The sequence below is a fragment of the Barbatula barbatula genome, assembly GCF_947034865.1.
Source record: "Barbatula barbatula genome assembly, chromosome: 16".
NCBI lineage: Eukaryota > Metazoa > Chordata > Actinopteri > Cypriniformes > Nemacheilidae > Barbatula > Barbatula barbatula.
The window spans coordinates 14,012,439-14,028,071 of NC_136779.1; the positions used below are offsets into that span (position 1 = coordinate 14,012,439).

The window sequence follows — 15,633 nt, forward strand, 5'->3', positions numbered from 1 at the left end:
AAAAGAAGATGGAATAAAAACAAATTTGGGACTGAATGTAATGGTTATATTACCTGTGAAATGGCTATTTAACAACGTATCATCACTAGTTAAAAATAATTGTGCGTAATGTTAGCATTAATAAGTGAATACACATTTTATGTGTTCATCACATGTCGATAAATAAATAAATATATATTAATAAAGTGTCAGCTCACATGCGTCTCTGTATTTTTTCATTTCGTTTACATTGCTGTTAGATGACTTTATGTCCTGAGTTTTGTTTCTGTTGAAATCAAACAGTGACTGGACTGTATAAAGACAACAAAGGGATCAAATTTGTAGTATTATGTTTGTGAAATCAGCTTTTTTACTATATATCAAATTCTTGATGGGGGCTATTGAAGGAAAAGTATGTAATAAGTGGCCATCGTACTTGGAAACCTTCAGCATCACTGAAAGCATCTCAGGATGCAGCTCATGAAGTTGACTCACACCATGTCTTCACTGGACATGGCACGACAAGAGACAATGGAACACTTTAGAACACATTATAATTTAAAATCGTGTCTACACTGGATGCCGCGCAACGCGACACAACAAACCCATTAAGAACAAGCTGTTCGTCGTGTCATGTTGCGCCCGGTGTAGAAATGATGTAAGATAATGTCCAGAATACGGACAGCTGAAACATATATCATCAATATATCATTTTGGTAACAACGCTCCCTATTGCGTTATTTCACTTTCAATGACTACCTTTATTCTAACATATGGGAAATACAGTACAAGCCATTGTATTGAAATGTGGCCAAACTCTTGACTGGTACTGTATATTTCATATATATTTATTTAACTATATCACTTACACTGATACAGTACACCAGAGAAATTAATAGAAAGAACATGGGAGACGCTCTGTGTAACACAAAACAACATTTCCCGCTGCTTCGTAATTGGATTCTGGATAGATTTATTGCTTTTCTCCACATATTCGCTTTTCCCGTGGCCGTGCGTTTCATAGCTCGCTCTCTGTATGTGTTGTTAAGTTTTCTCAATAACAGATATAAGTGACCCAGGAGGCTCGTCTGCGCTGCTGTGGATTCACAGAAACACTGTGCTGAGGTTTTGTCACTTTCTACAGACAGACACAACAGTTTCTCAGGATATATTTAAATGTGATACATGAAAGTAGAGATTTGTACTTCTCGTTTACAACTTGCAACTTACAGCGAAAGTCACAAATTTGAACAAATACACAACAGTAGAAGAATTTCTTTTGCGAAATGCTTTTTAATGTAACTGAATGGCACGCGTTGTTTGTACAACCGTTGGCACTTGTGTTTAGGAATCTGTGCATTAGATGCAATTACTACTAAATATATTCTAATATCATTTATAGTTTCTATATTTGAAGGAGAAGAGCTACTCCAGCTAAGGTCCATTTGGATGGATTTTCTTTGGTCTTCAGGTTAAAGGTCCAGACGTACGTGGGTCCACGCTGTCTGGTCTTGTAGACGGGACACTGGTACACATTCCGTGTTTCCTGTTTGTCTACAGGGATGGCTCGGATGAAGATCACTGGCATTGTGGGTGTGAGCTCTTTTAGACGGGCATCAACCATTATTCCAGCCTGTAACATACAGCAAACAAAGGTTTAACATGCAGTATACAATGTTAATTCATCTATGATAAAATATGTTGCAAAGGCTTTTATACGGTATGTATATGCAATGAAAAAGAACCCATTTACTGCACTGCAGATTTGGTTTCTCTTGAATGAAACTGTTGGTGGCAACACCACCACAGAATGAAGTCTCTTGAGAGCACCCTGCATTATTCTCCACAAAACGAGTTTTCTTTATGCAGTAATGCCATAGCCGTCCTAAACAAGGCAAAGTTAATGCAGCTGAAGTTGAAACGGGCTTGCGGGACTGTTTCTTACGGAGAGCTAATTAATCCTCTTCTGCTCTACAGATGACAGACAAAAGTTGAACTTTGCAAAGTATTAAAGGGAAAAATGCAAATAATGTTGACATTGCAGAAGCCCATAGAGGACACCGCTTATGTTTCTCCTCGAATTTACCGCCCTGTCTCGTGGCAACAGTGAAACTTTAGAATGCTTTTAAATACCCACTCTTGGAAAAACAAATCTACAAAACACTCGGGCTGTTTCTTTAATACAAAAGCTACATGAAAAAATGAAGAGACCAATTTAAAATTATTATCGTAAACATAAAGGTGCTTAAAAGGTTCTTCGCACTGATGCCATAGAAGAACCATTTCTGGTTCCACAAAGAACCATTTCCATCTCTTTCTTAACTTTTCATAATCTGAAGAACCTTTATTCGCCGGAAACAACCGTTTGTTATAGGTTCTTTACGGAACCATTTAGACAAAAAAAGGTTCTTTGGGGCATCGAAGAACCTTTTGAAGCACCTTTACTTGTCTATTTATAAGTATATATATATTTTCCCAAATTTCTAACAAAAATATTGTTTCTGTTCTCATTTATTTGCAGAAAATGAAAACTGGAGAAACAAGTCAAAATAACAGAAAAGATGCTCTCTATTTTTCCATACCTCAAATATAGCACAAAAAGGGGTATGTTTACTTTTAAGCAATAGATTAGTTTAATTTCATTAAGAACAATTATATTACTTTTAAGCGATAGTTGTACATGTATTTAGGAAAAGTATTTTATTTATAATTTTTGTGAAACCTGGATTTTTTTTACAGTTCACATTGCCGTTAAATGACTTTATGTCACTCCTGAAGTTTGATTTAGTTGAAACTGAACATTTTAAATGGTCTCTTAATTTCCCCACGGCTGTTTACTGGCCTAAAATCTGGTCTTTGAACTATTTGAAGCACATTAAATTAAACCGTAAGCTAAAACATGCCTTTTGACTACAGCTGCAAACTGTCATCACCAAATGATGAGAATATGACATCATGAATGATTGTTATGTATATAGGTCAGCACGGTTTCCTTGATGTACTCTCAATCCGTTAAAAGTATAATTCATAATTCGGAGTTATTATAAATCTCACTGGTGTTGTAAACTGTGCACCTGGGCTGGTCTTGAGGTGCAGAAGTTCTGCATCTATGTGCTTTCACACTTGGATAAGCTGTGGAATAGCTTTTACCAAAAGCCAAAAATCCATCTAAAATATACATGAGGGCAAAACCAGCCGGCCACTCAGATTCAAATCATCCTGTGTCATTTAAGGTCCAGTGTATGAAATCTAGCGACATCAAGCGGTGAGGTTGCGAATTGCGGCTCACTCCACCCCTCCCTTTCGAAGAACTACGACAGCTGACACAGGACAAAGACGTCGTCATATTTTTGGTTCTAAGCTGAAGGAGATAACGTATCTACGAAGCGTGCTCTTTAGAACAGTTTGTCCGTTTAGGGCTACTGTAGAAACAACATGGCAAATCCCATGTGAGGGGTCCAGTGATGTATGTACATAGAAATTGCTCGTTCTAATGTAAAAAAAAACATAACGCTTCATTATTTGAGGTCTTTATACGCCCCTGAAAACAGTTATGTATATTATATTGCATTTCTGTCAATAGATCTTCCAAAAAATTACACATTGGACCTTTAAAACAGGCTTTAGAGACAATTCCAGAAATCTGCATTGGTTTACATTCATTAGGATTATTCGTGTAAACTATGGGAGTGTTGTGTTTATTATGCATCAATGTTGCTAAAAATCAATAAATCAAAAGCTTTTTTATTAGTTAATGCAAACTGCCTTAAAGAGTGTGTCTGTGTTCTTATTATCATTTATTATTTATTTATTTTAAAGACATTCACCCTGAGCCGTGAGTATTCTTCAGAAGGCATCCACACAAACATGGAGCCTATCAAAAGCATCCGGCTGTCAGTCAAACAATCTGTGGGTAACAAACCCAATCGACCCCCTTATAAGAAAACCATTTACCTGTATATCCCATCTTGCTCCCTCCATAAAGAGCCCATGAATGTAGGCGCCCTCCCTTGGCGGAGAGCTAAAGTCTTCACGGTTCTTCTTAGTGACGTCACACTGCAGACACATTTTGTCCAGCGGCCACTCATTGCGGCGGGCCATGGACTGCATGATGGCTGTGAGGAAAGACTGAGGGTTGAAGAAGCCGGCCAGCCAAACAGCAGAGGGCTGGGTGAAGTCAGTGGTCCAGGTCTCCAGCTCCTTGATGCGACTGAGGAGGTCTGTAAACCAGATGGCCAGAGCGGAAATGGACGGGTAGGCACGCTTGGTCCAGGACTCAGGCACTTGATCCAGATAAATGGCGTTTTGTAAATTCTCCATGTCATTGGTCATTGTGAGCTCACCCTATGGGGTGACAGTAAACATCTCATGTCAGCGTTATATTATTCTTTCTTCCGTGGAACACAAACAAAGATATTTTGAGAAATGTGTCAGTTGTTTTGTCCATAAAATGGAAGTCAATGGGGGCCAATGTTGTTCGGTTACCAACATTCTTCCAAACATCTTCCTTTGTGTTCTGAAGAAGAAAGAATGTCAGGTTTGGAATGACATAAGGGTGAGTAAATTATGAGTTATGAATATGAATTATGAGTATGATGAAGGGGAATTATCCCTTTAGTATTTTACTCAATAGGAGATACAGGCTCCACCCAGCTCTGAATATCACCTCAGTCACTCCCTGTTGAATCTTTGCTAAATCAAAACAACTTTAGCCAAGGCCAACATCCTTCATAAGATAATGACCGCCATCAATTCATAAGGTTTAACATCATTCAAGGTTTATATCGCACTACAAATCGATTTCAAAAGAGCAGTCCGGTCACTCGACGGTTTTAACACCAAATGATTTCATTTAAAATGTGTGTGAGAGTTCAAACCTTCAAGCCCAGATTGAGTTCTTTTAAAGAGCGTCTGATCTCCTGCGTCAGGATGTTCATTCGTTCACACTCCTGGAGCGCCACCACGATGTACGGCGTCCTTTCCTCCACCTTCCCCATCAGCTCGGTCATATTGAACTCGTCCGGAAGCTTCTCGAGAATCTCATCAAGCACTGCTTTCACCTGAACACACAAGACAGGAAATCCAACATCTTAATTGTGCTCCTAAAAACAACTCTGGTGGAGACTGCGAAAGCGGCAGTGAAAAATCATCTGAATGCTGGGCTATTTAATCACGGTGCTCTCTGCAGATCTATTTGTCTGTGTCAGTTCCATGAACGGCTTAATGCAAAGTGGTCATCGCTTACAAATCCCAATCTCCTGAATAAAAAAGGTCAGCTGTCATAATGCATTGGAGCAGACTTACACGGTCCCATATCTAATCTTTGAAATGTCACAGAGGCACAACTGCTGGGAAATAAGCTCACTTTAACCTCTTCAGAGACACCTGAATGTACCGGAAGTTAAGTTTGGGCCACAAAAGTGTGCATGCGCAGCAATAGTTTGTTTTTCTGTTGTTGTTTGGATACCTTCTATAGATTTACTTGAGAAACTAAATGACCTATAAGATATATGTGGGGTAAAGGTAAAAGAATTGTGGGGTAGAAAAATGTATTATATTTTTCTCACGCCACTGACAGATATTTTCGCTGGCAGTCAAATTCTCTCTCAGAAAATGTAAAATATTGATTACAATATTTATCACACACATTAAGCAATTCATGATGTCATATTTCATCCTAACACAAATGCCAATATTGTGAATAAATACTCGTGTGGTGTTCAGGTCTGTGGAAACCGATATAAAGGACTAGAAAATTCTGTCATATTTAATCACCCTCTTGTCATTTCCAACCTGAATGTCTTTCTTCCGCAGAACACAAAAGATGATATTTTGAAGAATAATGTTAACAGCCCCCCATTCACTTGAACTGGTTAAGAGAAGTGAATGGGGGGCTGTGTCAAAATATCTTCTTTTGTGTTCTGCAGAAGAAAGAAAGCCATACAGGTTTGAAATGACACCTAAGACATTTAGATTTTTTTGTAGAGAAACATGTCTCTTCACCCATATCCTAAATTTTTCTTTCCTCTCTTTTTATGGCTGTCAAACGATAAATCACGATGAATCACATCCAGAATAAAAGTTTGTGTTTTAAATAATATATGTCTGTGTTCTGTGTAGGGCTGTGCAATTAAAATGTATTGTAATCGTCAATCGTTAGCCTTCATCAATTACAAAAACGAAATTATCGAGGTAAACGATTAATGTGCCACCTTCCATTTTGCAAGGATCCTCTCTTTTCTTGTAGTATAAGTCCACAGCGCCCACACCTTTCCTTTACCGTGGTTCAGCAGTGCTATTTCTTTACATTTATTTTTCAGTTCAATTCAAAGTTTAAAAGCCAAGTATTTTTTTTCTATGTTGTTTTAAAGGTTAATGCGTAATCGTGTTAAATAATCGTGAACTTTATTATTTCCCAAAATAATCGCGATTGTGATTTGTGTGCAGCCCTAGTACTGTGCAAAGTATTTCAATATTTGTAAACACATACTGTATACAAACACATACATGTAAACACATTTAGGAAATTTTTACATGTATTTATTTATATTTACCACTAATTTAAATGATATAAAAATGTTTTTTTAAATTATTTCCTCAAATATATGCAATTTTGTGTTTATTTTTATAAATAGTTTGACAAAAAAAAGTTATATTATATTTAATTTCTAGTTTTTTATAAATATGTCTCAAAAGAGGTAGAATTGTACCCCTATATACTGATATATACTTGTAATACAAAATAAACACTCAAAAAATATGTTTTTTGTGTGTCATGGAATTTTAACACATTATAGTTAATTGGTTTTTGATTATTTGGTGTTGATTTAGCATTAAATATTCAGTATAAAAGGGACAACACAAGGTTGTGATAAAAGAAACAAAGTGTGTCGACCTTAACTAGACACAGAGATGCGTTCAGTTAAAGAGAGATTGTGGTGTTTTTGTTAATTATTGTACATACAGTACATTCTGATGTCTGTATTGATTTAAAAACGGAATAATGCTGTATGTCCACTAGACCCACGAACACAGTTGTAACAAAAAACATGAACACCATACAAGTCTTGAGTACAAAATAAAATACCCACTCTACATGGAAAAAATAACATTAAATGTTGTGATTTAGGTCAAATGTCAATATCTGTGGTATCAATGCTTGCTATTCCTTTGCGAGTGTAATCCATAAGAACCTTGTCATCACGTGAGCTACCCGTGCCCTCCCCAGAGCCTCCATCTCTGGGCTGCATTTCCAGCACGGTGCGGAAGAGCTTCTCTGACGTCTGCGTGAGGAAGCCGATCTCTGCATTGGGATGCAGGCCATACAAGTAGGGTGACTCAGCCGGAAGAGCGTCATCTATGTACTGAAACAGATCCAGAGACAGAACAGAAAGTGTGATGAGTCCTGGAGCCGTAATAAAGCGAGCAAATATGATATCTTCTCATAAACCTCCGCGGTACAGCGATGATTCAGATCATATCATCTATCCTGAAAATCATTAGACTGGCAGGGGGTCGGTGTCAGTACAGAACGGCACATAAAACAAACTGTGGTGAAAATCACTAGTCTGGGATGCATTAAGAAGCACATGAGCGCTGGATATATTGAATCCGCTGGGCCTCTAGTTTAGATTGTGGCTCAATGTGGTCTGTTAGGAACAGCCGGGAGAGACGGAAAGAGAGAAAGAGAGACAGACTGTTCATCTTTAGCCTCAGGACCACTGCAGGCATTTTGTCTACTGACACACAAACAACTTCGCAAACGCGCACAGAAATGGAAACGCAAATAAAACCCTCAAAGTCTTAATGATGAAACGTAGCATGCTGCTTTCTGGGGTGACAAAAACTGTTCTATTCTTGGAAGATCCAGCATTGGGATTTTATCAATTTGTAATGCGTCTTAAAGGGAAAGTTCACCCATAAAATATTTTTTTCCACCCTTGTGTGATTCAAAACGTGTATTTGACTCTTTCTTCTGTAAAACACAAAAGAAGATATTTTGAGAAATGTCTCAGTGGTTTTGTGCCCATACAAAAAAGTAAACAGAGGTCACTGTTGTTTTTTTACCTACGTTTTTCAAAATATATTTTGTGTTTTGTAGAATACAGTCATACAGGTTTAAAATGACACGACGATGAGTAAATAATGAAAGAATTTCAATTTATGGATGAACTATCCCTTTAATCCGTGAGCCACACTGTATTTGAATGGTATTCATAGGTAATGACATAGCCTTCAAGCTCAAGCAAGCGTGAGTAGGCAATCCTTGCCCAGAAACCTTTTCTGTCATGCTGGTTGGAAGTCTCTTAACATCCTGATAGCAAAGTACAGTGATACATTGGTATTTTTGGAATTATATATCGTCTGTGAAAGGCGTAGGACCAAAAACCGTTTGCTGAATCATTGCCATATTTTGCATCCCACTGCGCACCCTGTTGACGTGTCCCCTTACATCATCAGCACGGTCAGATACGCTGTGCAGACACACTGGGAGAATGTAGAGTGGGCCCTACCTATAGGCAGAGCAGGCAGTTGCCTAGGGCCTCAGGCTGGGGAGGGGCCCCATAACTGTAACGTGTCTTCAGCTTCGAACCGCACATAACATTAAACTACTGTAAAAGTGATTCGAAAGCATTTACAAAGCAGTCTACTTAAGTCTGGCTGTGAGGATCTGTCCGTATATGATATGGCCCTGCATATCTCTTTTACAGTCATAGCCGTTGTTTGTCAAGGCAAAATATTATTATGTTTTCCAAAACGCCTGCCCGTTGAAACTTTCTATCGATTTCTCACTCTAAGATCGCGCACATGTAGACACCAGTTCTCATACAGCTCGAGTTTACAAGCAAGTTCGGATATGTATCACTTTATCAGATCATTGAATTACGGATCAGTTGTAATTGCGGTATAACCCCCTTCAATGTGATAGATGAAGACCCTCCGCTTCGCGCTCCGTTCACACTTTGATCACACTGTTGGGGCTTATTATCCGGCTGCATTACCATTATCCCTCGCGTATAGACTAAAAACCTCCTGCTGCTGTTGTCGCCAATGTTAACGAAACAACAAAATACAAATTAATGAACTGCTCCTGAACAAAGGCTAAAACTGTCACGAATAAAAACGTCTAATCTGCAAAGAGGTGAAAGACGAATTCCATTGGCGAATGCATTCTGGTCCCCGCTCGGTCCGTTCACGATTGTGTTCCGGAGGTTTCAACAAGAGATGGGTGTAAAAAATGGGAAAATCCTGGCCAAAACGGGATTTTTGATGGGTATGACTCTAATCTGTATTTCTTTTCCACGCTGGGAGCAACTATGGGAGTCAAGGGCTTCAAAGATGAGGCCATGGTATCTTCAAGACAGGTAGGTACATGTTATGATTCGATTTTGATGGGTTTTGATTATGTTGCTTATGTAGTTTGTGGACCTTAATCTATTACATTGTTACCCAGCGTCTAAGGGGAACTATGCTGAATCTAATCCCATTCTAAAGCTGTTGTTTACGTTAGCAGTTTCTGCAATTGTAGTAACGTTATTTACTGTGTACTGTAACATGTTCTCACTGGTGAATGAGATTCGCATGGAGGGTGGGATCATGATTTCAGTGCTAGAAGGCAAAAGTTAGCATCTTAGCAAATCATGTATTATGCCTTTAACTGGTAGTACTATAACAATAGTTAAATTGCAATGGAACACACAAACAAAGAAAATATGCCATTGAATTACATTTGTTGAAAAGAGATCAGCTACAGTACCTGATGATAGCCTTTGTAATCCATGTTTCCAGGCAGAGGGAAGCTAGGGGCCAGAAACAGCTCTCCCTCCATCATCTCTGGCTTAATGTACTCTTCTAAATAGGTACGACAAAGCCTGCGGTCCCAGTCATCTGTGATGTGACCCCCGTACATGATCTCCCCAAAGAGATAGCGCAAATCATCATAGGGCACCTAAAACGGCCATCAAAGTATAGAAGAGAAATAACAAACCTGTTGTGATATAATTGCTAAGTATTAAGACTTTTCGAGAACATGAACATGCAACCCAGTTTTTTTATCTATTACAGTCAGCACAAAAAACTCCCGTTGCAAGGTTTTGTGGCGAGCAGGGCGGGACAAGAGACAGCTGTGCGTGCACCGGTCTCGCATCTCACGGAGGAGCTCCGGAAGCAAAAAAGAGGAGCGACAACAGGGAAGGGCGAGGGAGGACCAGGCCTGGATATGATGTTGTGTTTTATTATGTTTGTATGGCCGGCAGTCGACCGTGAAGAAGCTGCCGGCATTTTAAGTTCCTTTTATTGTTTGTTTATTATATAAGATTGTTTTAAGTTCGCCAGTTCCCACCTCCTTCCTTCCCTTTATTGAACCTTGTTACAAGTGTGTTTAAAATGTACACGTGAGACTACATTTAAATTACATTGTTTCGAAAAATATTAAACAGAGAAATTATCAAATGAAGAAACAATTTTCATGATTCTGCACTAGGTAGGCAATCAAATTAGCAAATTTGTAATATTTTATCCCTTGCACAAAAGGGTTCACAAAAATTTGCATTGAAGGTTTAGAAAACAGGATATATGGAATTAGAAAACAGTGTATTGTTGCAATCTTCTCAATACGATGTCTCACTGAAAAAATGTACAGCCTGCTTTCTGCTATTCCGCCTACTTCCGTCAAACATATTATTTTTGCAATGGACTTAGCTTCCAAAAACAGTAGGTGCAATGTACAAAATACCAAAGGCGCTCATACTGTATGTGTTCAGCATGTTTACGCGAGAAAGATGGTGTTGCGTCCTATCGACTTTGAAGGCATAGACAAAATTACATGATAGTGCAGCTGTTTGGTGTCTGAAGATCGACTGTGCATAACATTGCAAGATTGCAGTGCGGTTTCAAGACATCTCTGTACATTTTACCTTAAAGGGACAGTTCAACCAAACAACAGCGGCACCGATTGACTTGCATTGCTTTTGCGTCCATACAATAGAAGTGAATGGGTTCTGCCATTGTTTCGGTTACCAACCTTTTCTTTGTTTTTTGCAAAAGTGAGTTTTGAATACAGATTTAAAATGACAAGAGGGTGAGTAAACGATGACAGAATTTTCATTTTTTGGGTGAACCATCCCTTTAAAACTGTGAGAGAGATTGACAACCTGTATATGTACAGTACATTGCAAATTCTTATTTCACAGCTGCCATTCCATGAGAACTGAAATGCTGTTAAACGTCATGTGTTCCAGCCCCTCAGGACGTCTCATTATGGCTGACTCTGTGTCTCTGCAAACACCAGTTACTGTGGTTCCTCGGTTCCTCGCATCTCCTCTCAGGCCCTGTGGCTCCGAGTAATGTGATTAAGCTAATCTGGGCGTGTGACGGGCAGCTACAGCGGAGCCAGATGAAACCGTTCCCAGGTGAGAGGAGGTTAACGTGACCTAAAGAGATGGGGTGTGGGCACTTCCATGGGAGCTTGACATTTTGTGGTAAATGTAAAATGCAGAAACGCACCTCGATATGTTTTACACGGTTTCTCTGTTTGTTTGCTGTAATAGCTGTTATACATGTTTCGTCTGCTTAAATGTGGCTCAGTATTCTTTTCATGCTACTTTCTCGAGTTTATTTGTCACGCCAAATTCGGTTATGGAACTACTACGGATTCCTGGAACTAAATGTGCATAATTATAGAGCTTGGAAGGAAAATCTCTATTGATAGTCCTCAAACAACACAGTTATGACGTCGTCCAAATTATTGAATCATTTATTACCTTTACACTGCGCAATTACAGTCTGTTTTTTCTTGTGTAACAGTTTGTCAACAACATTTGTACCGAATTGCCATGAAGTCAACAGAGCAATTGGGATACACGATTACCTACAAACTAGAGTTCTTTTGTGTTGCCAGAGCTGGTAGTTCTTACAAATCTAGTTGGAGTCCGTAGCTCTTTTGCATTGAGGGTTCGCGATAAAAGCAAGCGCTAAGGCTTAATAGCTTTGTTTAATGAAAGGCATAAATATTCAATAGTGAGCAGGTTGTTGTGTAGGTGGGGGTGAGCAATTACACACTTCAGACCCAGAATCACTCTTTTTGAACACAGCCTATGTCGGTAAGCCTTTCATTCTATCTTAGGTCAGGTTATAAACATTTAAATAAATAAATAAACAGGGGAGACAGGGGTTACTTGTCATACGTGGGGAAGTTGTAGCAAGAATTTTATCTCAGTAACTAAAAGGTGAATGGTATGTCATTAGGTCAATGACACAAATGTGTTTTCTCTGGCAGTGGTTTTGTGCTTTCAAAACACTGTTCAAAAACCTTTTAAAAAAGAATAATTGTTTTCCATTTTATCCTCCAACCGAAATTCTCAATATAATTATATTATACTAGATTTAGGCAAGGATCATGTATATAGAGGATTTCACACTGGTTAGTTATAGGAGCAAAGAGTAGAAACATAAGCTGTTATCAGTCCATCTATGGGTGTTTTCCAACGTTCGTGGAGTAAGTATCATTTTTTCTTATGTGCTTTTGTCATTTTAGTATTTATTTGTTTATTTTTGTAATATTGATATATAAGATTCATTTATTTTAGTGTTTGTTTTATTTAATCATTTTATTCCCTCAATTAAAATTTACGTCAGTTTGTTTCTGAGGCAACATTTTTAATTGTGGTTTGTTTGAAGTTTTTAAATAATATTTGGCCAATATTCTTTAGCGCAATAAACTGTATAAAGAAAGTGTAATTTTACAGAATTTTATGTTATTCTTTTGTCCATAAAACAGAATTGTACAGTTCTTTACAGATTTTTCACATATTTTTAATACAGACAAAAACTGGCAAATTACAAAATAAAATACGGGGAAAGTGTATTTACAGGAAAAAAACGGTTACTTTGAGGAATGTTTCTGGCCCCCCAGCTGACATACAACTTTTGTATAGTTTTTACCTTAAACTTTATAAACTTTTAATATAGATTCATTCAAATATAATAGCCCAAAAGAAACCCATACACTGTAAAAAATAATCTGTAGAAATGACTGCCATTAATTTACTGTAGATTTACATTTATGTTATTTACTGGCAACAGTTTGTTTAAAGATAAATGATCATTAAACATTAACAAGTCTTTATCCTTACAGAGAAACCTATAAAACAACAGCCTCATGCAAAGCATTCTGGGAATCAAAATAAAAAAACTGAAAAGGGTTTATGTGGATTTCTGGTTCCCAGAATGCTTTGCATGAGGTTGTTATTGAATCGTTTATTTCTGTTAAGATAAAGACATTTATCATTGAACAAACTGTTGCCAAAATATTTTTATAAATATAAATCTGATGTAACTGGCAACTAGCTGCATAACTACAGCAAAAATGTTTACAGTGTACACATACACATTAAAAAAAAGTGTACGTTACAAGTGTGACAACTATCCCTACAGTACATGCAGAAAGATATATTTATATTTTCAGGTTTAGACACTTACAGGGAGTCAGACCCCTTGTTTTCTCACCTTATTGTTGGCCTCCAGATAGTTGTAGAGCACGTTGACTGAGATGGTGAGGTCTCCTGTATTGAACGGGTAACTCCTATTCCAACCCTGAGGGCCGAACTTCCTCCTCTCCGCCACCACAGCGTGGAAATAACAGAGAGCGAAGAGAATGCTTTTGAATTCGTTCTCACGGGCGCACATCTCCAGGGTCTCCTGTCAATTAAGACACATTCACAACACGTTTCAAACACTGCCAACAAGTCTCGGCTTTAAAACAAAGCGACAGCGCTGAAAGTAAAAACCTTTGTCATTTCCCACTGACGTTCCCTTGTTAGGGTTCCCAGCGGACGCGAGGCATTAGGATAGACAAAAGGATGACTAGATTTCCAATATATTTAAAAGCTGATATACTTTTTTAATTGTCACCGCTTGTCAGGGTTTTCATCCTCCGGCTCATTATTTCAAAGGACTTAAATGAGTGGAGGGGGTCGGGGCAGTGAAGCCAAATAGCATTTGGACCTCAAAGGATTCATATATTTGTACAAGCAATCCAATAACGCTGTTGTGCAAATATCCTGTGCTTATGAATATGTTGCTAGCGATGGGAGCCCTTACAGGTTATTCGGATGGACCCGGTCCTGCTTTCTTAATAAACTTTAATGGAGGAGCTGCTGTTGGAGCTCGCATCCAGACGCAAGCTTATTAACATTCAGCACATGACAGTAACGGACTCAGCACAGCATACATCCACAAGCCCACCACAGCTGACAACCCATAAACCCAAGGCTGACGCTAACACTAATGCTAATGTTATGTAAATATTGAAAATCCCTTGTGTGTGTGTTTTGTAATACGGCTTATGAATACTGTATGAATGCTGGTCAGACAGAAGCAAATCATATGAAGTTAACAAACATTGACCCTGAGGAAATAAACACCGCTTTACAACAGAACTAATGCTAAACCATAAAGGTGGATAGTTTAGTTACATTTCCAGCAAGGCCTTAATTTGATGACACCAAAAGGAAGAAATTGATCTAGCTTTTAGCTAAGACAGCTGATAAGGTCAATATGAAAGTATTTGTCATTTTCTAGATTACTTCTACTTACGAGAGTTGGAGATAGTCCAACTTATCTGGGAGATAGTCATCAGCACTCCAAGCACTAAATTGAGCTAGAGTGAGTTGGAAATCACGCCACAGATCCTCGATAAGACATGCAGAATTGAATTAGTGCTAGCAATGCAGCAGCAAAAACTAAATCTAATTATTTTATCAACAGGACACTCACGGACTACATGACATACTAAAGAGTATGGATTGAATACCATTTTACATTCAATCTAAATAATTGAGTATGCTAAAGTTTGGGCGTGGTAAATCGTAGCGCTTAGGTGGAAAATAGTAGGTTAAAAGGTGTTGCACCTCGTTCAGCTAAAGTCAACTTCACGATTATTTTGCAAATGATAACTTAAATGGCCGTTGAAAACTGCGAGAAGACAGGAGGGGAGGGGTGGGACGAGCAACTGTCATCTGCTAGTGACTTACGATGTCTGTGTTCACGCTGTATTGTTACAAAGTCCGTTAACGGAAGTCGTGCCACTCGGCAGCCATGTTTGCAACGCCTCTGGGCAGCTGTCATAGCAAGACCACAGTCCTATTTACTTGGTGGAATGGTGGAAGGCAGATATTTCAAAAATCGCTGGCAAAAATCACAATTAAATAGCATATTTCCAATCAATAATGAAACATGACATGAACTGTGTCATAACCTTTTGCTCAGCTTGAATTGTGCTAAAAAAAAAATCACCTTTTTCGAGGTTGCATCCTTTAATGCGCCTGGCGAATGCTTCACAAGATCTTTATTGATTGACGATTGGCTCGTTTTACTGGAAGCCGGGACTTCCATCGCTAGAGAGGCCATCTTGACCGTTGTATTCCTCGCCATTCATTGTAAAGGCAATGGCATATCTTGTTTATATTCATATCTTTGATTGTAATTACCGTTGTTTTGATAATGAAACTTGTGGTTTTCTACTTGCAATATGCCAGTCTTAGCATGTGAACAGTTTCCTTACTATAGCAATAGTTACGATATCAAAGCACTGCCATTTTTCTGTGGTTCCATATGAGGTTGCAGTGGTCACATGGTACACATGGCTGTAATCAC

At 38.5% G+C, this 15,633-nt stretch overlaps 1 protein-coding gene across 1 annotated transcript in view; it reads right to left on the minus strand.

Moving 5' to 3' along the window:
- Positions 1–1,260: 1,260 nt before the first annotated feature.
- dnah9 (dynein, axonemal, heavy chain 9) overlaps positions 1,261–15,633 on the minus strand; it is a gene marked incomplete at its 5' end in the record, with an annotated part of 98,082 nt that continues 83,709 nt past the window's right edge. The window contains 6 exons of the mRNA XM_079476918.1: positions 1,261–1,612; positions 3,934–4,323; positions 4,857–5,039; positions 7,173–7,343; positions 9,737–9,928; positions 13,486–13,677. Of these exons, the coding sequence (XP_079333044.1) occupies positions 1,385–1,612; positions 3,934–4,323; positions 4,857–5,039; positions 7,173–7,343; positions 9,737–9,928; positions 13,486–13,677 (1,356 nt within the window). The 3' untranslated portion in view covers positions 1,261–1,384. The remainder of the gene's footprint in view (positions 1,613–3,933; positions 4,324–4,856; positions 5,040–7,172; positions 7,344–9,736; positions 9,929–13,485; positions 13,678–15,633) is intronic.